At 36.1% G+C, this 26,160-nt stretch overlaps 1 protein-coding gene and 1 non-coding gene across 7 annotated transcripts in view; both read left to right on the top strand.

Moving 5' to 3' along the window:
* Positions 1 to 26,160, top strand: part of ANKS1B (ankyrin repeat and sterile alpha motif domain containing 1B) — a 950,573-nt gene that overhangs the window by 98,876 nt on the left and 825,537 nt on the right. For all 6 annotated transcript variants that reach the window (XM_045553160.1, XM_045553161.1, XM_045553163.1 and 3 more), the window contains exon 2: positions 25,389 to 25,469. In XM_045553160.1, the coding sequence (XP_045409116.1) occupies positions 25,389 to 25,469 (81 nt within the window). The remainder of the gene's footprint in view (positions 1 to 25,388; positions 25,470 to 26,160) is intronic.
* LOC123640838 lies at positions 18,130 to 18,236 on the top strand. The gene has a single exon (XR_006736083.1). It is a non-coding gene; the product is annotated as a U6 spliceosomal RNA (small nuclear RNA).

The raw sequence follows: 26,160 nt of genomic DNA on the forward strand, positions 1-26,160 counted from the left end.
AGAATTCAATTGACATTAGTCTTCTTGTCTGAACAGTGGATACTAAAAGATAGTAGAGCTGTGCATTCAATTTATAGATGTGTATGAGGGTATAACATAAATATTTTTTGTGGTACCAAGAGAGATGTTTCAGACAAAACTTTTCAAGGATGTCCTTCAATGAAGTTAAATTAGAACCAAGATTTTGTATGGGAGAAAAGTAATACCTCTTTCCTTACCCATTATAAAGTTTATGGCTGAGACCTTTGTAACAAAAGACAAATTAACAAGAAAAAAGCATAAAAATATATTTAATATAAGTTTTATGTGACAGGGGAATACTCAGAAATGAAGACCTGAAGAAACAAGGAGAAATTTATTTTTATGGGGAGTTGTACTTTTGTATTATTGGAGGACAGAAGGGCATGATATGGGGGGAATTTAACAAGACCTGTTTGCTCAGATTCTTCATGTTGTCTTCATACAGGAAGACATTTCTTTCTTTCAGGTATAGGGAGAAGCCCTCTGACATGAGGGTCTTAGGACCTGCTTTCCGGGGAAGGAGAGCTAGGTTCTATGGCCTGTTTCAGGGAAGCAGAAGGGGGAGAGAAAGTCAGAGAGATGGACCTTCCTGCTTCTGCCATTTTCTCGGGTACCAAAGTATCATATTGTGAGGTAGCATGTCCTGAATCCCATCAATTTCAAGAAAAGGAAAATTAATATAATTGAAATGATGAAAATTCTTAGGTCATGAGAAATAAACACCAAACAATTATATTTTTCCAATTTCTGCTACCACTGTGATCTAATGAAATTCCTATTCCTACTGAATAACACACTCCCTAATGACATCTAAATCTAATTTTATCATTTTTCACTTTCTGTTATTACATCAGTCACATTCTAGCTATTAAGACTTAGTGCTGCTCATTTTGTTTAAATAAGCCTACAGAGAGGTACATAAATCATAAGTGTACGGCACGATTTATTTTCACAAAGTCATTACATCTCTGTAGCTAGATTTCAAATCAAGAAATAGAATATTACTAGCACTCCAGAAAACCCCAGTTGTGCCCTGTTCTAGTTACTATCCCCCAGAAGAGTAGTTATTGTCTTGACTTCTAACATAACGGTTTTCTTCTTTTTGAACTTGTTGAGATGAAATCATATAGTGTGTGTTCTTTTGTATATGACTTCTTTTGATCAACTTTATATTTGTAAGACTCATTCATTTGTGGAGAGTAATAATAGTTTGTTCTTTTTCATGGCTAGGTAGTATTCTACTTTGTGAATATACTGCAATTTATTCTTTCTATTATTCAGGGACAGTTTGGGGCCATTATGAATAGTGATGTACATACTTGTACATATCTTTTGATGAACATAGGTAAGAATTTCTGAATTGCTGGTCATAGAGTATGCATATGTGAAGTTTTAATAAATACTGCTAAATAACTTTCCAGTGTTTGTACCAATTCACATTTCCACTAACAATGTATGAGAATTCCAGTTGCTTTATATCCTTGTCAACACTTTATATTGTCTCTCTTTTTCATTTTAATCATTCTGGTGGGTATTTAGTGGTATTTCACGGTAATATTAATTTGCATTTTTCTTGATGACTAATGAAGTTGAACAACTGCATGTATGTATACATATATACGTACACACATATATTTAATATATAGTTGGCATTTGAATATTCTCTTTTTTAAATGCCTGTTCATTTTTTATTAGGTTGTATGCCTTTAAATTTTTTTTTATTGTTCATTTGTAGGAGTTCTTTACGTATTCTGGTTACAAATGTCTTGTCAGACAAACACAACACACACACACACACACAGTTATCTTCTCTGTGGGTTGTCCTTTTATTCTGTTAATGGTGTGTCTCTTGACAATCAACAGTTCTTACTTTTTATGTAGGCCAAATAATCAATTTTTTTCTCTTCATGTTGAGTACTTTCTGTATGTTAAGAAATTTTTTTCTACCTGAAGGTCATGGATATGTTCTATTATGTTTTTTTCTAGAAGTTTTATTGTTTCTACCTTTCATATTTAGGTCTGTAATCCATCTAGAGTTTATTTTTATATATGGCTCAAGGTAGGGGTTCAGATTCATTTCTTACATATAGATATGAAATTGACTCAGCACCATTTAATTAAAAGTCAATTTTGGCTCCACTGTACTTCCATGTCATCTTTATCATAAATTAAGACACTATATAGATTGGGGTCTGTTTCTGGGCTCTATTCAGTTTCATAGATCTAGTTATGTATTCCTGTGCCAGGAGTTATTTTACATTGTCTTGATATATGGTAGTTTAAATCTTCCAGCTTTGTGGTCCTGTCTATTTGAGAACTTCATCCTCATGTTTCATTTAAAGCTTTCTCCCTTTGCACAAGCAGCTTGTTACAGCAGGGAATGCATGGTCTATTCCCTGTCTATGCCCTTCCTTCCTGTTCCCTCTGCCCCTGACCCAGTGCTTCCACTTTGCAGGGAGGAGGGCAAAGGGGTAAAAGGGTCTCTTCTTTCACAAGGTGACTGTCCTTGGCAAGGTTTCTGACCTTTTTCTCTCTCTTTACTCCCAAGCAGGTTTGTCAATAGCTTCCCACAGAGAGATGCTGTCACACCCAGGGTTGGCTTCAGGCTGTATTTCCCTCCTGCCTGTTTACCTCCCGCTGCACGATTGATGGCCAGCTTGTGGCTCTCAACCTCATTCACCATTTACTCCCCCAATTCAGGCTTCCCTGGGTCTGGGCAGGATCCATATTCCATACATTGTAGAAACTGTGCTTTCCGACCAGGAATAATTTGTCCTTTCAGTCTAATGTTTCCTTACTCCTCTTCCTCCACCTCCACCTCCACCTCCACCCTGCCTTAACTCCAGCAGCTTTGGCAGAGGTCAGGCAAAGAGAGTGTCCAGCCCTGGATTGAGTTTGTCAGTTATTCCTTCATGCAGGAACTAACTGTAGGGGGCGGAAAGGTGGAGACCTTTCCTCATTCATCACAGGGGTCATGGCTGACACTCCTATGACCAAAGACAAGTTAACAAGAGAATAGAAGAACAGATTTATTTAATCAAAATTTTACATGACATAGAAAGCTTCAGAAATGAAGACCCAAAGACCCAGGCAAAAACCATTCATTTTTATGTTTAGGTTCAATGACAATGGATAGCCACATAGAAATGTGGGAGGATGAAAAGGGAATGACTTAATGGTAGTGGAGTGAGTGGGTAAACTCAGCAAGACATGTCAGTTCAGATTCTTCTTGGTCTCTCTGTGTGGCATTCCTTCTTCTTGGGTATAGGGCAGGACCCCTTCTGGAATGAGGGGGTCTTATGAGCTACTGTCAGACAAAGTGGGTCAGAGAATGTCTTTATGGCCAGCTGAGAAAGGCAGGGGAAGGGTAGAGTAATATTTCTAGTTTCTATGACCTTCCGTGGGGAAGAGGAATTCTAGTTTCTATGGCCTGCTCTGGGGGAAAAAGGGGAGCAGGAGGAAGAAGGGCAGCAGAGAGTCAGAAAGAAACTTTCCTTCTGAGGCCCTGCCAATGTCCTTGTCTGTTCTAAGTACTTAGCACCCAGTGCCATACATTGGAGTATTGTTTACTGTGCCCCAGCAACACTCTTCAGCTTTTCCTTCGTCTTCCCTTCTCTGGACTTTGAGGAGGGAAACTAGTTGAGTATCTTTTCCCCTACACCTATGGGGAGGTAGGAGAGCAGATAGCCTTTTTACACAGAGATTGCATTCCTTAAAATGTGACCACCTCATGGTCCCAATCCTTTTTTCATATCATTCAGAGTTAAAGACCCCTTGCAGTGCTGGGTGGAAGAATCTTATTCCAATGTCTAGGACTTTATGAAACATGGCACTGTATTTATTCTGTGACTTTTGGTTACCTCAAGGCAGCAAAAGATATCAATCAGTAGCTCATATAATCTTTTGAGGTATATAAGAAACCATGGCAAACAATGAAATTAATAAACCTAAATCACTATTGGGAATATGATTGTCAAATACAACATAATTATTAAGAAATGTTTCTGAAATAAAAAAAGAGGAAATAATAGCAATGTAGCATTAAAATTTCACATTATTTGATCAAAAACCTTTGGGTTGAAAGTAGGATAAGATGTAAATTATACTTTGTTAAGGATGGACATAGTTATAATTTAATTCTTGACATCAGTAAGAAATATAGGTTTAATATATTAATATTTGCAAAAAGTAAAGGACTATTTATATAGAAATAAAATGTTAAGGAAAGATAACTAGAAAGAAGTAAAGAAGTGAAGAATGCTTGATCAAGAAAACAGAAAAAGAGAGAGGAGGGGGACAGAAAGAACAGGAAAGGAGAATAAGAACATTACATAATACTCAGTGACAGGAATAATAACAAATCTGAACAAATTAAAAGACAAAGCTTCTCAGAGTTTAAAACAAAAAAGCAAACTGCACCTATAGGCTGTTTTCAAGAGATATAGTTAAGATAAAATGATAGAAGTAGAAGGAAAATAAAAGGACAGGCAAAAACATACCAGTTAAAATGTTTACAAAGAATAGAGGTAGCAAACGTTAATAACCAAGAATAATTCAAGGTGAAAAGCATTCTATGGAAATAAGTCAATAAGACATGTAATCCATAAAGATCATTTGTCATTCTTTAGTTTAACTGAAAAACACAGCAACAAGACTCATGAAGCAAACTTAGAAATACAAAGAAAATTTGATAATAATTCAATGACAGTGATATACTGTGTATAACATTTCTCAAAATGAGACAAACTAGTTATAGATGATTTGAATTATGCAATTAGTAAACTTGAAAAATAAACATCTCTCCCTAAAAAACAGAATATACTTTTCATTGTTTGTGTGTTAAAGAAAAATTATTCAATGACACTTGTTAAAGCAAGGTAAGGAAGACTTTATTCAGGACTAGGACTATTGCAATAGGTATAGGGAATAGTACAATGAGATTTTGCAGTGGGGGAGAGAGATTGGGCTCAATACCAAATATAGCATGGGAAAGTGGGACTTTATAGCCAAGGAACAGGGTGAGGATCTGTGTATGGAGAATCACTAAGGGGAAACTTCAGGAGTAGGGAGGATTCTGGCTAAAGTAACCCTGCAGGATTCTAGCTGAAGGTAGGCCAGGGTGATCAGCTATCACCTGGGGAATGGTGAAGGATAAGGAATCTGATCAGATATCCAAGGTGGGGATTCTTGCTAGACTGACTTAGTAGAGTTCTTGCTAAAAGTGTATTTTACAAGGAAGTGCACAGATGGGCCTAGGAGAGGGTTTAAAGTGCTACTAAAATTTGGTCATGTGTATATACGTACTAATTAAAAAAAAAACAAACTAAAAGAACTAAAGAAATTATTGAAAGTTGAATAATTATTCTCTGATTATAATATGGTAAAACTGGAAATACATCAATAGATAACAAATCTAAACACTTAAAAAAAGAACACTAATTTTCAGGATAAAAAGGAAATAAAAACTGAATTACAAATACAGACTGTATATATAATAATTGAAATGAAAATATAACTTGTCAAAACCTAGGTGATGTGGGCAAAACCATACTCAGTAGAAATTTCACAGCCTGTAATGATTTTTCTTTTAAATAAGAAAGAAAAAAATTAAATGAGTTAAGCATTCAACTCAAAGAATGAGAAAAAGAATAAAACAATAAATAGTTGGATGATTGACTGCTTATAGTTAAGAACAGAAAGTAATAAACTAAAAAGAAAATAAATAAATAACATATCCAATAGATGTTTGATAAAAATAAAGTTAACTTAACCTCTGAATATGCCAATAAAATAGACCCATCTAGGGTAATCAAGGAGAGAAAAATAATACAGAACATTGGGGATTAGAATGGCAATAGAACTATAAATATGGACGATAACAATAAATATAAAAATATGTATAATTTTTAGTGAATAAATTAGAAAACCTGAATGGAAATAAGGAAATCCATAAGAATCCATGAAAATGTTAATTACATAATTGATGTAAGAAAAAGTTGACTCTATTAATAAATTCACAACCATAGAAATTTATTAAAGATTTACTACACAAAAGTGTCAGTCCCAGATGATTTTACATGTTCTTTCAAATATCCAGCTAACAGACATTTTCTAGGTTGGTTGACTTATTCTGGAGGTTGCAAAAAAGGCCAAAGACTCTTCAGTTTACATAACTCTGGTACCAAAACTGAAATAAAAAAGATGAGAAAACTGGAGACAATTTTACATATGAAATGAGTGAAAAATCTTAAATTACAAATAGCAGATCGAATTCAGGATTATATTTAAAAATATTGTAAAATATTTAAAAGATTTGTCTGCTTAAGTAGACAAATTTACTTCCAGGAGTGTAAAGATGGTTCTTATCAGAAATATGTTAATGTATTAAAAGAGAAAACTCACATGATCATTGTGAAAGATATCCTAAATAAATTGAACAAACCACAATGGCCATTCTAGATGAAAACTTCCTACAGGAATAATGGTGATTACTATGTGTCAGGCATTATGGTAGCACTTTATATGGACTATCTAATTTAATCTTCACAATAACCCTATGAGGTATTACTGGTATATTCATTTTATGGATGAGGAAACTGAGGCACTGAATAATTTTCCCAAAGTCATGCAGTTAGAGATGGAACCAGTATTTGAGCCTTGGCCATTGGAATCCTGAGTCTGTGCTTTTATCCATTATACCTGCGGCACCCATCAGTGGCCTGTTAGGAACCGGGCTGTGCATCACCACCTGAGCTCCACACTCCCCTTCCCTGCCCCCTCACCAAAAAATTGTCTTCCATGAAATTTAAGAACTGGGCCACACAGCAGGAGGTGAGTGGCAAGGGGGGAGCTATCTAAGTGAAGCTTCATCTGTATTTACAGCCACCAGCCGCTTCCCATTGCTGTTCACCACCTGAACTGCCCCCGGCTGTGGAAAAATTGTCTTCCATGAAACTGGTCCCTGGTGCCAAAAAGGTTGGGGACTGCTGCATTATATTGTTCTATTCTGTCTTTTTCTTCTTTACTGAGACAATAAGCTTCCTTAATAAGGTAAAAAGGTATCCATGAGAATCCAACAGCAAGCATCATACTAAGTGGTTAAATTCTACCAGGCATGCCATTAAATTCATCAGCAAGACAAAAATTATCCGCTCATTATTTTTGTGGTTCTAGCCAATGCAGTTGTATAAGAAAAAACAAACAAACATAGAATGACTATTATAAAGAGATGCATGGTCCTTATACCTAGAAAATCTAAGAGAATTCCTGCAAATTAATAAGTGCCAACCCCATCCTTCTGGTTGCTCAGGATAGAAATCTTGCAGTCATTCTTGTTTCTTCTTTCCTTGCACAGCACAAACAATTTGTCAGCAAATCCTATTTGCTTTTCCTTTAAAATAGATCGTCCAAGCATTTCTCCCGACTCACACCACTACCCTTGTTGCTCTAAGCTATCATTGTCTTCCCTGTTACTGTAGTAGTCTGAGCTCCCTGTTTCTACCCTTTCTCCTTTCAGGATATTCTTAACAGAGCAGCAGAATGATCTTTGAAGTGTACATCAGGTCATGTCATTTCTCTGTTCAAAACTCTTCAATGGCTTTCCATATTGGTCAGGACCAAAGTCAGAATGGCCACAAGCTCTGTGTGATCTGGCCCCACCTCTCTGACCCCCTCTCCCTGGTGGCTCTCCTGCTAGCACACGCTGCTCCAGCCACACTGACCTCCTTGCTGTTCCTGAACATGCTAACCCCATTTCTTCCTGAAATGTTCTTCCAAAGTTACCTTATCCCAGAGGCTTCTGTGACTACACTACGTACAAAAGCAGTCTGCATTTCTCTTACTTTTCTTGATATCACTTACTGTCTGATATATTTATATATTCATTTGTTTATTGTTTGTCTACCCAAATCAGAATGGAAAGGCCATGAAGACAGGAATATTTTTCTTTTTTCTGTCCTGCCTCTCCAACTGCTGTACTGTAAGTGACTAGAACAGTGCCTGTGCATAGTGTATACTCAATAACTATGTTTTGAATTAATTTTAAAAACACAGATTTCCTAACAAGCAGCAGTAATTAAAAGATATGAAAAATAATATCTCATCCAAAATAGCAATAAAGAATAAATTACTTAGGTATTAAAATAACAAGACAATAGGTAATGATTAAAGGCTGTGGTTTGAATCCCTGCTTCACCCGATATGGGCTGTGTGACCTGCAGCAAATTACTTCACTTCTCTCTATGCCCTAGTCATTTAATCAGTAAATTGGAATAATTATAGTACTATTTGATAGGGTTGTTATGAGGATTTAATGAGTTAATATCTATAAAACATTTAGACTAGTAACTGGCACATAGTATTCACTATATAAGTGTGTTAAAGAAAATAAAAATACCTTCAAGAGTTCTATAAAGAAAGAATAAAAAGGTTAGAACAATTAAATAACATTTAATGAATGCCTTCCTATGGATCAGGTATTAGATTTTATGTTTACATACCTTTCTCCTTTAATCTTCTCATATCTGTCTGTCAAAAAGTTGTTGTAGTTATATTTGATAGGTTTGTCTTTTAGTCTGCCTGTAGTTGGGGGCAGGGTGACACAGGCACTGGCTTGGCTGCTGCAGCTAGTATCTCACTGGGTCACGTGCACCCCAAGTCCATTGGCAGAGGACTTCCCTATGGCCTGGCTGGTCTAAATGCTCCCTCTGTGGGCACCGGCAGAATTCTACCCTGTGTATGTTCCCCTGTGCCAGGGAGGCCCTGAGTTTCAATGCAAAGTCCCACGATCACTTCATTCTCTCTCCCCTGGGAATAGATTCTCTCTCCACTGGGTGTGCTGGCACGGTACTGCTGGGGAATGGGGAAGGGGTGGCGTAAGCAATGCAAGATTGTCTTTCCTGCCCTCTTTAGTGCCGCTTTCCTTGATATAATGTCAAAACCAGGTAGTATAATGGCTTACCTGATTTTTGGTTCTTTTGAAGGTGATTGGTTGCATGGATAGTTGTTGAATTTGGTGTTTGTGTGGAGGGATGATTGCTGGAGGTTTCTGTTTGGCCATCTTTCTCCACTCCCTCTGTTATTTCAATTTTGTTTATTTTTTTTGAAGAACCAAATTTTCATTTTGTTGAACTTTTGTATTTTTTTATTCCCTATTTCACTTAGTTCTACTCTGATCTTTATTTCCTTTCTTCTGATAATTTTGGATTTGGTTCTTTCTTGCTTTTCTAGTTCCTTGATGTATTATTAGGTTGTTAATTTTTAATCTTTCCACTTTTTTGATCTGGGCATTTAATGCTATACAATTCTTTCTTAGCACTGCTTTTATTGTATCTGACAGTTTTTGGTATTTTTTGTTTCCGTTTTCATTTGTTTCAAAAAATTTTTTGGTTTCCATCTCAATTTCTTTGTTTATCTAGTGGTCATTAAGGAGCATGTTTTAAAATTTCCATGTATTTGTATAATGTCCAAAGTTCTTGTTGGTATTGATTTCTACCTTTATTCCACTGTGGTATTAGAAGATAGTTGTTATAATTTTGATTTTTTAACATTTGTAGAGATTTGTTTTGTGGCCTAACATATGGTCTATCTTGGAGAATGTTCCCTGTGGTGTTGAAAAGAATATCTATTCTTTTCTGTTGTTACTGGGTAGAATGTCCTGTCAATGTCTGTTAGATCCATTTGGTCTAAACTCTAAAATACAATTTAAGTGCGATGCTTTTTGTTGATTTTCTTTCTAGTTCTGTCCAATGCTGAGATTGGTGTGTTGAACTCCCCGTTATTATTGTATTGCTGCTACCTCTTTAAGTCTAGTAATATTTGTTCTATGAATCTGAGTGCTCCGGTGTTGGGTGCATATATATATTTAGAATTGTTGTATGCTCTTGCTGAATTGATCCCTTTATCTTTATATAATGACCTCCTTTTTCTTTTTTTTACTATTTTTGACTTAAATGCTGTTTTATCTGATATAAGGCTAGTTACTGCTGCTCACTTTTGGCTTCCTTTTTCTGTGGGGGATCATTTTCCACCCCTTTACTTTCAGGCTATATGTGTCTTTATAGTTTAAGTGTGTTTCTTGTAAGCATAATACTGTTGAATCATGTTTTTTTTTTTTTTTTGTCCATTTATCCAATCTAAGTTTTTTAAATGGTTTAATCTATTTATGTGCAGGGTTAATATTGATATGTAAAATTTTGTTCCTGTCATATTGTTAATTGTTTTCTAGTTGTTTTATAAATCCTTTGTTTCTTTTTCTCTGAATGTTTGTCATTGTGGTTTGGTGGAATTCTGTAGTGGTGCCATTTGATTCCTTTCTGCTCTTCCTTTGTGTGATTGCTTTACCACTGAGTTTTATATTTATGTGTGTTTTCATAATGGTAAATATTGTCCTTTCATTTCCAAGTTTTGGACTTCCTTGATCATTTCTTATGGGGCTGATCTAGTGGTGACGAGTTCCTTCAGCATTTGCTTGTCTGCAAAAGACTTTATTTCTCCTTCATTTATAAAAGTTAATCTTGCTGTATATATTAATGGAATTCTTGGCTGCAAGTTTTTTTTCTTTTAGCACTTTGAATATATCATGCCATTTCATTCTGGCCTATAAGGTTTCTGCTGAGATGTCTGCTGTTAATCTGATGGGATTTCCTTTATAGGTGACTAGACTCTTTTCTTTTGCTATGTTTAGAATGTTCTCTTTCATGTTGACTTTAGATAATCTGATTATAATGTGCCATGATAAAATCCTTTTTGCATTGAATTTGCCTGGGAATTGCTGAGCCTCCTATGTCTGGATTTGTAAATCTCTTGCTAGACTTGAGAAGTTTTTGTCTATCATTTTATTAAATAGGTTTTCTAAACCTTTTGATTGTTCTTCATCCTCAGGGATACCGATAATTAATGAATTCAGTCACTTTATGTCATCCCAAATGTTTCAAAGGCTTTGTTCATTTTTAAAAATATTCTTTGTTCTTTAATTTTGTCTGTTGGATTATTTCAAAAGACGTGTCTAAAAGTTTTGAAATTCTTTCTTCTGCTTGATCTAATCTATTGTTGAAGGTTTCAAATCTATTTTATATTTCCTTCAATGAATTCTTTAGTTCCAGAATTTCTGTTGGTTTTTTGAAAAGATATCTTCCCTCTTTGGTCAATTTCTCTTTCATATCCTGTATTGTTTTTCTGAGTTCTTTGTATTAGTTTTCAGATTTCTCTTGCATCTCATTGAGCTTTTTTAAAATCAAGATTTTGAATTCTTTATCTGGGATTTTGAGAATGCGTATTTGGTTAAGATCTATTGCAAGAGATTTATTGTGTTCCTTTGGGGGTATCGTAGTACCTTGTTTTTTCATGTGTCTTTTGTCTCTATGTTGATTTCTGTACATCTGCTGTAACAGTCACTTCTTAGTATTTTTGAATGTCCTTTTGCTGGGGAGACTTTTTCCTGAAGTTCTTACTATGATGTTGGTTGGGTAGCACCCTTTGGCTTTGTTTATGGGTGCATGCAGTAGTCTTTGTATGATTTCTTTGGCGATAAACAGCATTAGTGTTATATGTGGTTTTCTTGGTGTGTAAGGGTGTAGTTATTGGTGGGGGCTGTGGTGAAGCTCTGCTGGGGACTGGGATGACAGAGGCCTGTCTTTAGGTTTAATTGGTAGTGGTGGTAGGCTAAGCATGTCTATCCTTATGCTGTGGGGTGGCATACACTGGCACCTGTGTTGGTGTTTCCAGGTGGGCCAGTTCTTGGACCTCTGCTTGGCTTTCTCGGATGCCAGTTGTAGTAGTGGTGTACCAGGTGAGTGAGTGGGTTCTCAAGCCCCTGGACGGCCAGTGTGTCACAGGTGATGTGATAGCCATGGTCAGGTGGTCTTCTGGGTCCCAGTTGCTATGCCCTTGTGTTGGTAGTGGGTTGTGCGGGCTGGTCTTCAGGCCAGCAGGTGGTACTTGCAGGTAGGAGTCAGCTAAGCTGGTAGTGGCAGGGTGTTCATATCTAACTTCAGTGCCCTATGAGGTATACTTGGGTGTCCCACGTGGTGGATTGGGTTGTGCAGCCCCCAGGATTCAGATCCTGCACTTTGTCTTGCTGGGAGGGGGGCCAAAGCCTAGCAGAGTCTACTGGAAAGCTTGTCCTCAGGCCCCCAATGGTGAGTGCATGCACCAGCTCTGATGGGCGGGGATGGGGTGATCCTCAGGCCCCTGGCTGAATGCTTGGGTGAGGGGTGGCCATTGCTGTACTGAGGTCCTGCCATCTGGAGGGTAGGGGTGGCCCCAGTGGTCTCAGCCTTGGCTGGCAGGTAGGGGACATGTGTCCCTCTCTTGCGTCAGTGCCAAAGGGGCTCTCCTCTCAGTCCCAGCTGTTGCAGTAGACTGTACTGTTCTGTCAGATCCAGCAGTTTGTGCCTAGCCTGTGACTCAGCCTGGTTGTAGGACACCCTCTCTCCACTAACTCAAGACCAAACCTCTGCAGCAACTCTCATCCTGCTCAAGTCCAGGGGGTGGTGCCTGCTTCCAGCATTGGCAGCTGCAGCCCACGCCACGCTCACTTTTGAGTCGTAGCTGTGTGAGCTCTCGCCCTGCTCACACCCAGGTTCTGCAAGCAGCAGCCTGAATTTCCCTAATGCCTAGGGCTGGCACTGCTGGTTCCCGGGACCACGCACAGTCTGTTCAAAGCCAGGATCGAAAACGGCATCTTACTGTAGCCGTTTGGGTTTCAGAAAGGGCATTGGACCCAGGACACATTCCCTCCCTGAAGCAGTTCCTTCTCATAGTCTCCTGGCCACTCCCTAAGTTAGATTCAGGGCTTGGGAGGGTTAAGGTGCTCTCGCATGGCCTGGATTGTACAACTCCCCAGTGGCAAAGTGGACTGTAGGAGGAAGACTCTCATTCTCCTTCTCTCCTATATTGGGGACTCACTCCCAGTTCCCAGCCAGTCCCTGTTTTCCTTCTCCTTCCTAGTTTTTGGTGTTTCCTATTGCTTTTCTGTTGACCTCCCATGTTCCCTCTTGGATAATGTATTACATGTGATTGTCTACCTACTATTTTGGTTCTTCTAAATGGATGAGGCTGCTTGAAATGCTTCTCATCAGCCATCTTGAAAAAAACCTTAGTGAACATTTAAGGCAAGGGAAGGACACTCACTGTAAACTCAGCTGAAAGGTTGGCTAAGGGAACATCTGCAACATTGAAGGGGTTACTGTCTATTAATTTAATATAAAATGGCTCCTTCGAATCAATAAGAATGATGAAAATCAATCAAAATGAAAAACTCGATAGAAAAAAAGGCAAAGAATATAAACAAGCTACTCATGGAAGAAATACAATTGACTATGAAACATAAAAAGTCTCAATTTCATAATAATAAATGACAAGTAAATAAAAACAATGAGATTCATGCAAGATATGGTCAGAAAAAAAACAACTAATGAAATTATAGTATAGTGTTGTGGTTAATGTCATTGGCTCTAGACTCAGCTTGATTTCAAGTCTTGCCTCCAATGTTAACTAGCTGTGTGATCTTTGATAAATTACTTTTCTGCCCTTCAGTTCTTCATTTGAAAATTCAGGGGGTTATAAAAGCCCCTCTCTCACATAGTTGTTATGAAGGTTAAGTAAGGTTATGGATATAAAGCATTTTGCATAATTTCTAGGACATGTAAGTCTCCAGTCAATGTTTTGTTTATGCTCTCTTGCTCATGTGACCTTAGATTCCCAAGTGTTTAGGAAGGTCTGAGTGTCTCACATTTTGGGAGTGTTTTTATAATAAGCACCTGTAATAGTTTCCTATTGCTGCTATACCAGATTGCCACAAATTTGCTGGCTTCAAGTACACAACTGTGTTATCTTACAGCCCTGGAGGTCATTGGGTCTCACTGGGATAAGATCAAGGTGTCAGCAGAGCTACATTCTTTCCTGAAGGCTCTAGAAAAAAAATCTGTTTTCTTGCCTTTTCCAGCTTCTAGAGGCTGTTTGCATTCCTAGGTTCGTGTTCCTTTTCCATTTTTAGAGTTAGCAATGGCCAGTTGAGTCTTTCTAACTGTGCCCCTCTCCGGTCTGACTCTTTTGTCTCCCTCTTCTCCATTTAAGGATACCTGCGATTACACTGGTCTCATCTGGATCATCTAAGCTAGGATCAGCTGGTTAGCAATTTAAGGTGTCTGCAACCTTACACCTGCCTTGCCATGTAACATACATAATGCACAGGTTCCCGGGGGTTGGGATGTTTACATCTTTGCAGTACCATCATCTTGCCTACCACAGAACCCTTGAATTATTGTTACCTAAGAAGATAATATGAGGATAGGAAAAACAATCGCCACCAAAATCAGTGTTTTCAGAACAAGGAGAGATTAATCTGCCTTGTTGGTTGGTTTATTTTTCAGGAATTACATTCACATGGAGAAGAGAAGATAGGGGCTGAGAGGAATGTTTTACACTTTTAGCATGTGTGATGAAGCTGAAACTAGGTTGAAATAGATGCTCTAGTTTTCCTCTCATGTTTCTTGACTGTGTGTTTATGGTTGTGCTTGGTTACAAATTCTTCTCATATTCCAAAATTCTGTCTTGTAGCATATACTGTATGTATTGAAGAGAGGTCATAAATTGTGTGATTTATAACTTGAGTTATTTCTGCTCATAGCCAGTTCTGGTTTGCTGTGTGAAGACATGTTATTGAGAGTTGCATTAAGTAATTTAAGGTGCACACTATTTATTAAGAAAATGTTTGATTAGTATAATTTTTGGCTACAATGTTTCCTAATGTGCTTTTGTAAAATTGTGCACTATAGTCTACTATATGGCATGGGAAACGGGATTTTTTGCTCTAAAGGTAAGAAATCTTTAAGAAATTGTCTTTGACACAATCAAATGGACATTTATTTACTACAAAGCCAATGTTTTCAGTTATTTTTGGAAAGCATTTGATATTATCAGAGTTAATCTTAAGTTTCCTTGTTTCCCCTTGGGAATAATTATATAGATCTGTGCTATGCAATATAGTAGCTACTGTCCACATCTGGATATCAAGCACTTGAAATGTGGCTAGTCCTAAATGCGACATGCTAAAAGTGTAAAATAAACACTGATTTTTAAAACAGTATAAAAAAGGAATATAAACTATCTTAATAATTTTTATATTGATTATGTGTTGGAATAATATTTTTGAAATACTAGGTTAAATAAAATATATTAAAACTAATTTTGCTTCTTTTATCTTTTTAATGTGGTTACTAGAAAATTTAACTTGACATATATGGTTCACTCACATTAGATTTCTATAGGACAGTGTTGCAATAGACCCCTGTGAGACATATGAAGCACTTCTAGGCCATGATAATAAAATTATATCATCACTAAAGAGACAAGAATTTAACTGGTAGTAATCAATAGCATGTGTATATGTGTCTAATTCATTCAAAAATGGAAGCAAACTATTAAGATACAAATTAAGGAGAAGAGGGATTTTCTTTTGCATTCCTTAAAATTATCTGATCCATCAGAAGACTATTCCTACATACTCTGACCCTGCCCGTGGTGGTACATGCACGTTCAATATGAATTTCCATATCTGGCGCCCTGCAGTGATGTCATGTGTCAGGGGTCAGATAGGAATCAAGCAAAGCTGAAACAGACTTATATTGTTCCTGATTGATTTTTCACATAGCCTGATGGAGGGTAAAACAATGATCAATCAATTTGTGGAGAGCTTTAAGATTAAAAAAATGAGGATTTTTAAAAATCTTATTTGCCATACATATGGATATTGGCCCAAGAAACTCAGGCTTACAGTTTATTTAAGAATAATTTTTAATATGTGAAAGCTCAGGGAATAAAATATTCTGACTAATGAATGTCTGGTTATTTAAATTTCAGTAGAAAATCTATTTTATTTACATTTATTTTAAAACATACTAGTCTGATTTGTTACATTAGTACAAATAGTATAACAAAGGAAATTAAATCTTTGATCATTGAAGCTCTCAAATTGTCTCATTCATTTTGGGCAAGAATTCTCACATATAGAATTTAAGATATTGACAAGTAGGCATGGGAAATGGGATTTGAATGTGTACTGAACTGAGACCAAGGATCTATAAATTTCCTTTTTTTGGGAATAGATATGTAATAAGCATTTTAAACTTTTCCAAGACTTCCCTTAAAGGTACCTAGAAACACTTGCATTTTATAAAACAGGCTTAAGTTACTCAAGGTTTTGATCTAGGTCCTCTTTTTAAATTTCAAATTATGTTTGAATAAAGGGAGGAAAGCAGTTCAAAAAGTTGGAATGAAGCAGAACTTTAGCTCAAGCTTGAGCTTTTAAACACTAAGCTCTTTTTTTAAAATGAAGTTTTTAGTTGGAGGGTTTGGGATTGGCTTATTTATAGTGTTTCAAATGTGTGTGGATGTTCTATGGATTTTTGGGTTTGTGCCTAGAGGCTCTGTCAATAGGTGCAGTTGAATACATACACACACACACACACACACACACACACACACACAGAAATATATATATGCGCTAAATTTCTATTCTAAACTTCCATGTTTAAAAAAAGATGTATCTATATCTGTTTTGCTAAGAAAAGGAGCCATTCAATAGAATTTTTTTATGCTTCTGATATAATTAAATTCCTTTTGATAATGAGGAACCAACATGGTATAGGTAAATGAAATCTATAGGCCCTGAATCTTATTTTAGTTATCAATATCACTATCTTCCCTTACTAAATATTTATAAGGTCTAATAACATGCAGGAAATTTTTAAAAATGTATGAGAGTTAATTTGCAGTATTTTCTCATTTCTTTTCCATTTTTTGCCTGAGGTATTCTAAGCAACCTAGTGTTCTCATCAGCTTTAACTGAAACTTCACTTCCCCGAAAGGTACCACTGCCCTTGCAGTTCTCTCTAATGGAGATACCATCATCATCATGCATTTAGTTCATGGTTAAACCTCAGTCATTATCTTCCTCTTACCCATATGCATACCATCTCTCATAGGTTTTATTTTAGACACATCTGTTTGAATTTTCTCTCTCTCTCTTTACCTACCACTGTATCTCCATTAGTTCAAATTTGTGTGTTCCTACCCTGGTCTGTTAAAACAGACTTGAACCTGACTCCCTCACTCTGTTTGCTTTCCACCTGTCACAAAACCCAATTCTAAAACACTGACCCAATCATTGTCAGAAACATGCTTAGTATCTTTCTGTTAACCATTTAGTTTCCAGTTGCCTACAGAAAGAAGTCCAAGCTTCTTGACATATTTTGAGGCTCTTCAGTATCTGGGAGCAAACCTACCTTTTCTCTCCTCTTATTGTCTTTTTTTCCTTAAGGAAATACATGACAATTACAATTATTCAAAGAATTCAGAGATTTCATAATATATTTTTGCATGTAATTTTCTATGTTAATACAAATATTTCTCATTTGTACAATGGGAATAATAATAGTATCTGTTTTATAGTTGTATGGATATAAATGAGTTAATACATATAAAGCATTTGGGATATTGAGATACACACATGACATTCTGCAATTTGCTTTTTTCACTTAATATGCTTTGGTTAACTTTCAAGATCGATACATATAGGTCAAAGTTATTTATTTTAATATTTAGTTGCATAGTATTCCATGGTGTGGTGCAAACCTAATTAATTTTTCCTTTTTTGCTGGACATTCATGAGCCTTTTCTTTTGTACTGTTAAAATTCTACAATAAATATTTTTGTGTGTGTAGTTTTCATATTAATACTATTATTTCATAGACCTCAGTTCCAAAAAGTGGAGTTTTTGGGTTCAACAGTATTCACATTTGAAATTGGCTATTAGATACTAGACATATAGATATTAGATATTGCCATGTTACTTGCCAAGAAGGTTGTGGCAATTCACACTTTAATCAGCATTCTATGAGAGTCACTATGTTTTCATATTTTTGGCCTCCATTGTTTGTTCTCAATGATTTTCTTTAAAAATTTGTATTCATCTGTTGGTAGAAAAATAGACCAACACTGTTTTGGTTTGCATTTTTCTGGCCACAGTGAGGTTGGTTATATTTTCAAGTATTTATTAGCCATTTACATTTCCTCTTCTGTGAATTGCCTGTTAATATCCTCTGCCTAGTTCTCGCTTCGGCAGCACATATACTAAAATTGGAATGATACAGAGAAGATTAGCCTGGCCCCTGCTCAAGGATGGCATGCAAATTCATGAAGCGTTCCATATTTTTTAATCAACAATAAGTGAAGGTATTCTTTAAAATAACTAAAATGGTGGAGTTGGGATGTTCCTAACTCAAAGAAATGTTAAATACCTGAAGTGATGGATACCCCAATTACCCTGATTTGATTAATTCATGTTGCATGCCTGTGTCAAAAGATCACATGTACCCTATGAAGATATACAACTATTATGTACTCATAATAATTAAAAATAAAAAAATTTAAAACATCCTCTGCCTATTTTTCTATTTTGTTTTAAGTTTTTATTTTATTGATTTCAAGGACAGTAATATCTCTTTATCTGTCACATATATTGAGCCCTTATGTAAAACTAAAAAGAATTGCATCCTCTCTGGGAGCCCTGGCTGCTCTGTTGTGGACTTTCTACTCCCAGAGCGGTTGACATGAACTAAAAAATCTAATCGGTAGGCGCTCAAGCCATGTGCTGTGGGGCCTTGTAAGACACTGTGCTGTGAGCCTTGTGTAAAAGAGCTAGAGAGAAAGAAAGGAAAGGCATTTTTGCTACAGAGGGAGAAAGATGAGTGCCAAGATCCAGAGGCAGGCAGTGTTAGAAATCTCGCTGATGAGAGCAAAGAGAGAATAACTATTCTAAGTGGCGCCGGGTATCAAAATAATTCCAGTTTTTACTTCTCCAAGTCACATTGTGATAAATATTCTTACAGCTAAATATTTGTACAAACTATTAATTACTTCCTTAAAGTAATTCCTCTTAAGTCGAATTTCTAGGTAAGAAGTTTGTACACTTTTAAGCCTTTTATATAGTGTCAAATTTTCTTCTAGAAAAATTGTACCAGTTTACATTTTCACCACCAGTTTATTATAATGTCTTTTCCTCTGCATCCTATCCATTACTGAATATTATTGACTTTTTTTACTCAATCTGATAAAAAATATTTAATGGTATGTTTTTCTTTTTTTTTTTTGTTTTCTTTGTCAGTGAGGTTGACATTTTTCATATATTATGTATTCAATATTTTTGTATTTTAATTAACAAATACTTATTGGGCACCTACAATATTCCAGTCACTGCTCTATGCACAGAAGATAGTGGTAGAGCTTCCATTCTAGTGGCAAGATAAGCAGTAAGCAAATAAATACATAGTAACGTAGTATGATGTCCAGTGGTGCTAAGTCCCATCCCAAGGGGGAAAAAGAATGATGAGAGGGTGCTATTTTTGACTGAGGAATCAGGGAGGGGGTTTCTAAAGAGGTGGCATTTGAGCAGAAAGATTGAGCTGTATGATTATCTGAGGGAAAAAGCCTTCTAGGGAGAGAGTTTCAGATGCAACAGCTACAAGGTGCGAGCACACTTGTGTTTTTAGTAAGGGCTGTGTGGTTGGAATAGGGTGTGTGAGAAAAAGTAAGAAATGAGGTTTGAGAATAAAGCAAGGACAGATTATGTGGGATTTAATTTTGCTACATGGCATGAGGTAGGGAATTGAATGACTGTTTTCTCCTCCCCAATAATTAAAACATTTTTCTCAGGATTATTCATTGAGTGATTTTTTTTTTCTTTTTCTCCTTCTTTCAAATGTCTAGATTATTCCTGTATTTATTACTGGTCTGTTTCTGGGGCCTCTCTTGTATTCATTGATCTCTATATTCTGGCACTAGAATAACACTTTTTAGTATTATTTTGTAATATGTTTTAATAATTGGTGGTACACACATCTCATTATTGTTTCTTGTTTACAATTTTTTTGCTGTAAATTCTTCTAGATGCAATTTAGAACTTTTAGTTGAGTTGTCCTTAAAGTATCCCATAGAGATTTTTATTGGAGTTGCCTTAAATAGACATATTAATTTAAGGAGGTATAGATTTTTCTATTGTAGCATTTATTTCATGATAAGAACAAGAATATTGATAACAAACAGTTATTGGGTATTTGCTGTGCTGTAGGCATTATGCTTACTGCTTGTATTATAAAATCTCTGTGTATATTTTTCTGTATTAGATTGTAAGCTCTTCGGAGGAAGAGATGATATTTATGTATTTATTTTTTTGTTTTTGGATCTGCCATATTTTCTTGTATATCGTAAGAGCTTGGACAGTGTATGTAGAAGTAAGTTATGAATAATTTCTCTTCATTCTAGGTTGCCTGAATAGTGAGGAGTTGTTGGTATTACTAGAATTTAAAGAGAATAGCCCTGGATCAGTGTTTTAGGAATTTGGTTTACTTGTTTAATTGAAATTTAAAAGACCATATCAGACTTACTTTAGTTATATCTTTTTAAGTTTTTATTTTTAATCAAAGCTACCCATGTACTTTTTAGTTTGAAAATTAATGAACTTTAGTTCTTATAATTTTTTATTATAAATGATTCGTTCCGTTATTTTCTCGCTCCTGTTTTCTGTGTTTTGACTTTAAGAACCTTTATTATTCAATGTTGGAACTGCTGAGTAGGTGCTCTACTTTTCTTATGATTTCCCTTCTATTTTTCCATATCTTTGCCTTTTTTCTAATTCTCTGGGATATTTTGTCAGCTTTGTTTTCAATTCTTCTACTGAGTTTTAAGTTTCTGCTATCCTATTTTTTTAAATTTGAGAACTCATCTCTAATTTTCTTTTTATTGCATTTTAAAAGCATTCATTATCTTTTATTATTAATGATACTAGTTTTGGAAGTATTTTCTCCCTGCATAGTCTAAATTGCCTTCAAGTTATATTTTTCCATGGTTTGTTTCTAATTTTTTGTTTTGGCCTCTTTAATAATAAAAGCTTTCCTCAGATGCCTGGATATCTTTGGCTGTTTGCTCATATTTGAGAGTGGAGGTTTTCAAAAGCTAACGGGAAGCTCTGAGTTCATGGTGTTGGGACTTATCGATTGTAGGCTTTGCAGTGGTGTGCTGGATCTGCTTGTATCAGCTTATAAAATACAGTTGTTGGCATCTCTTCCCATCTCTGAGTTAAGTGACCTCAAATGGGAGTATTTACATCACAGAAGTTGATGAAGGCTGCAAATCAGGGCTAATTCCCTCACCCCCCCCCCCCCATATTTTTGCCTGTTGTAAACTACTTTCTAGTACACTGGCTTTACCATAGGGTGGTCTGAGTTCCCCCACCAGGGTTCCATTGGGGAAACTCTCACTGTCAGTATATTTAGGTCCTCTTGAATTATTTATATTTTCATTGATAAGAATATTCCAGTATACCGTGTACAGTGTATAAGCCAGACTGTTGGTATTTCAGAAGCCCAGTCAAGGAAGATGTTTATGGGTTTCAGTATTCAGTATGTAAACATTCATTCAGTATTTCATTTCTAGTTGGCACCTCTGGCCTCAGCTGTGCCTGTTATCCTCTAGTCTGGAGACTATGTATTTTATCCATGCCAGAGAATACATCTCCCATACTGCTGGGGAGACCAAGGAGCAGTTACTCTGGTGTTCTGAGAAGGGGAGGGAATCTGAGAACCTAATTGATTTAGATTTTCAACTAATGTTGTAGAGTATTTCAATATTACATTCCTTTTATTTCTGAGTAGTATTCCATTGTGTGGATATATTGCAATTTGTTTATCTGTTCACCTGCTAATGGACCTTTGACTTGTTTCAGTTTTGGGCTATTATGTGTAATGCTATTATTAATATTCATGTACAAATCTTTGTAAGAACTTAAGCTTCCATTTCTCTTGACAAAATACCTAGAGTGGAATAGCTAAATTGCATGGTAGTTGTATGTTTAACTTTTTCACACATTGCCAAATTGTTTCCCTAAGTGGCTGTACTATTTTACATGCCCATTAGCAGTGTGTGAAAGTTCTGGTTGATTTATATCCTTGTCACGATAGGTTTGTGAAGTCCTTTTAATGATGACAATTCTGATAGGCATATAGTAATATGTCACTGTGACTTTTTTAAAAAAATAAAGTTTACTGTGTATATTTGAGGTATACAACCTGATGTTATGGAATACGTATAGCTAGTAAAAAAGGTTATTATAGTGAAGCAAATGAACATATCCATTATCCCACATAGTTACCCATTATTTTGTGTGTGTGTGTGTGTGTGTGGCAAGAGCAGCTAAAATCTACTCATTTAGTTTGAATACCACATATAGTACAATTTTATTACCTGTAGTCTTCATGTTGTACATTAGATGTCTAGACTTGTTCACCCTACATATCTGCTACTTTGTATCCTCTGACATACATCTCCCCATTTCCTCCTCCCTCCCACTCCCCAGTAACCACTCTTCTGTTCTCTATCTCTGTATACTTGATTTTTTTTCTAGATTCCACATATAAGTGAGATCATGTAATATTTTTCTTTTAGTGTCTGGCTTATTTCATGTAACAGAATGTCCTCCAGGCTCATCATGTTGTGGTGAATGGCAAGATCTCATTCATTTTAGGGCTGAATAATATTCTATTGTATATATGTACCACGGTTTCTTTATCCATTTGTCTGTTGATGGACACTTAGGTTGTTTCCATATCCCACCTATTCTGGATAATGCTGCAATGAACATAGGAGTGCAGATATTTTTATTTAATACAAGGTAGTGATTTCATTTCCTTTGGGTATATGCCTTGAAGAGGGATTGCTGGTCATATGATAATTCTATTTTTAATTTCTTTAGAGAGTTTCATACTATTTTCCATAATGGCTGTACCAATCTGTATTCCTACCAGCAGTGTTCAAGAGTTCCCTTTTCTCTAGATCCTCGCCAACATTTATCTTTTGACTTTTTGATAATAGGCATCCTAACGGGTGTGAGGAAGTATCTTATAATGGTTTTGATTTGCATTTTCCTGATGATTAATGATGTTGAGCACCTTTTCATATACCTATTAGTCATTTGTATGTCTTCTTTGGAGAAATGTCTATTCAGTTCCTTTTCCCATTTTTTAATCAAATTATTTGTTTTTTTACTATTGTATGAGTTCTTTATACATTTTGGATATGAACTCCTTATCAGATATATGGTTTACAAATATTTTTTTCCCAATCTATAGCTGCAGTTTCATTTTGATGGTTGTTTCCTTTGCTGTGCAGAGCTTTTTAGTTTGATGTAGTCCCATTCGTTTATTTTTGCTTTTATGGCCTGAGCCTTTGGTGTGATATCCAAAAAATCATTGCCAAGGTCAATGCCCGGGAGCTTTCTCCTTATGTTCTCTTCGAGGAGTTTTATACTTTCTGGTTATGGATTTAGGACTTTAATCCATTTTGAGTTGATTTTTGTATATGGTGTAAGAAAAGGATCCAATTTCATTCTTTTGCCTCTGGAAATCCAATTTTCCCAGCACCATTTATTGAAGAGACTGTCCTTTCCTCATTGTGTCCTCTTGGTGCTCTTGTCTTTATGTGTTTTGATTTACTTCTAGGGTCTCTATTTTGTTCTACTGGTCTATGTGTCTGTTTTTATGCCAGTACCATGCTGTTTGGATTACTGTAGTTTTGTAATATAATTTGAAATCAGGACATGTGATGCCTCCAACTTTGTTTTTATTTCTCAGAATTGTTTTGGCTATTTGGGATCTTTTATGATTCCATATGAATTTTAGGATTTTTTTTCTATTTCTGTGAATTATGCCATTGGGATTTTGATAGGGATTATGTTCAATCTGTATAATGTTAAGTATGTCACATACTTAAAATTTTATGTTAATGTCTCCAAACCAGGAGTTACTGTTTTCTCCCCATCCTGCATTACCCTCCTTCCAGCAAATTTGGTTCTTTTTTTCCATTTAACATGTTAGTTAATGTTGTCATTTTCTTTCTAGTCATGTAGGTCTGAAGTATGAGTCATTATAGACTGCTGCTTCCTGTTTCCCACTTTCCTCCAATTGATCCCTGCATCTTATTGATTCTTCTTTTAACTAACTCTCAAATAAGTGGATTCTATTCATTTTCATTGTCCCACCTAAATTTAAGTCTGCCATAATTGTTTTTTTTTTTTTATTTCAGCTCATCATGGGGGTATAAAAGCTCAGGTTATACACATTGTCCATGTCCCGCCCATCCCCCTGAGTCAGAGCCTCCAGCATGTCCATTCTCCAGACAGTGCGCCTGGCACTCACCATGTAGTCATACCTCCATCCCCTCCCCCCACCCTCCACCTCCCCGAGTCAGCACCTTCAAGCATGACCATTCCTCAGACGGTGCTCAATGCACTCATCATGTAGCCATACACCCATCCCCTCCCCGTTTTGAATAGCTGTTCATTCTCTTCTCTGAGATGCCAGTGTGCCTGGTACCTCAATTATCTTACTGCTTTGTAATTATTAGTTTATGTGTCTGTCTTCCCCATCATATTAATACTGTGATCTTTATAAGCAAGGATCTTGGGTTATGATTTTGTGCTCTCAGTGCCTAGCTTAATATGTGACATGCAATTGGTGTACAATAAATGTTTTTGTGAGTCTATGAATTACTTTGTCATTAGATGTTGTCTTTGATAGTTTTAATATCATCATGAACATGAGATAAATTTTTGTTCTGCTTTTGGAAAAGTGTCTTCAATGCCTTATTTTCCAGAAGCTAAAAATAGTTTCTTTAATTTTAGCGATTAAGGATAAAATGGACTCTTTTATGTAGTTACATGTTATCATCAGAATATATTGTATAGTAAAACCAATGATAACTGCAAAATTGTTAGGATATTCTTATGGTTTACAACAATTCAAATCTTTGATTTTATTTTCAAGTATGAAATATTGATTACATTTTCTTGGTAGCAATAGAACAGCAAGAAGAGTTTATGTTCTTCCCATAATGCAAAAATATGACTTATATAAATCACTGCCATCTCCAAATGAGTGTGTTAAAAGAGATGAGGCAAGTGTCACAAATCTTTATTCTTTGGTATAGAATATAGTAGCTGAATGTTAATTGCTTCAAGTATTTAAGTAATGATAGGAAGTAATAGTGAATTTTTGGATCTAAATTTTAATGCATGACAGTGGACACACATTTGCTAATAATTTCTGAATATAGTTATATTCCCTATTCATTTCCCTGCACCAGATAAACGAAGTTGATGTTGTGAGAGGAACACATGAAAGATGGCAATCATTTTCTGCATGACTAAAATTTTCATATGCAACACGCCACTGGCTGTGGGGCCATCGGGCTTCTTTTTGTTTTTCAAAGCAAAATTCTGCTTAACTGTTAACTCTGTGCTTGTGCTTTATTTGCAGCATCTGGCGAGGCCCCAATGTGAACTGCACAGACAGTTCGGGTTACACTGCTTTACACCATGCAGCCTTAAATGGACATAAGTAAGTGCCACTTATTTGCACTGGATCGTGTGTATTTAGTTACATGTGATGAAGTTAATTATGTCTGACGATACCTTTCTCATGTCGCCATGAGTCCATTTGGAGGGGCACCAGGCAGCAGCACTGACAAGTTAAACTTGGCAGGAAGGTTGCTGAGGATGACTGTGTGCAGAGTGTAAACTGAGAGCAAAGCTCTGACATATGCGAATGTCACACAGGGAGAATGGAGGAAATGACGGGACCCTGTTAGTCATGGGTAGCTTTGGGGAGAGAATGGGATAAAACTGTTTGATAACACCTTTCTAGCTTTTTTGGTGTCTCCCTGTATTCACCCATCATGGGAGTAGTCACTAGGAGTGGAATCTTAACCGATTCCTGCTCTTATAAGCTGTGGTCACTAATACAAACCACTTTCAAATCCTCCAGATTTAGTTAAAATGCTTCCTCTTTGTCATTCATGATTGTCTTTCTGGTTTTAAACTTCTCAACCCTGAACTTTTTTTTAACTTACGGAATTGTGTTTCAAATCATGTAATCATATACATTATGAGAGTGAAAGACTGTGTGACCATGGCTACTACTTTATTTCCAGTATTTTAGCCGGGTGTCTTAATGGTTTAGTGACAGTCAAAATGTGGTGAGTCCTCTGAATGATACAGAGATGTGTCCTCCCCTACAAGAAGAAAAATGA

This window comes from Lemur catta, chromosome 6, assembly GCF_020740605.2.
Source record: "Lemur catta isolate mLemCat1 chromosome 6, mLemCat1.pri, whole genome shotgun sequence".
Lineage (NCBI taxonomy): Eukaryota > Metazoa > Chordata > Mammalia > Primates > Lemuridae > Lemur > Lemur catta.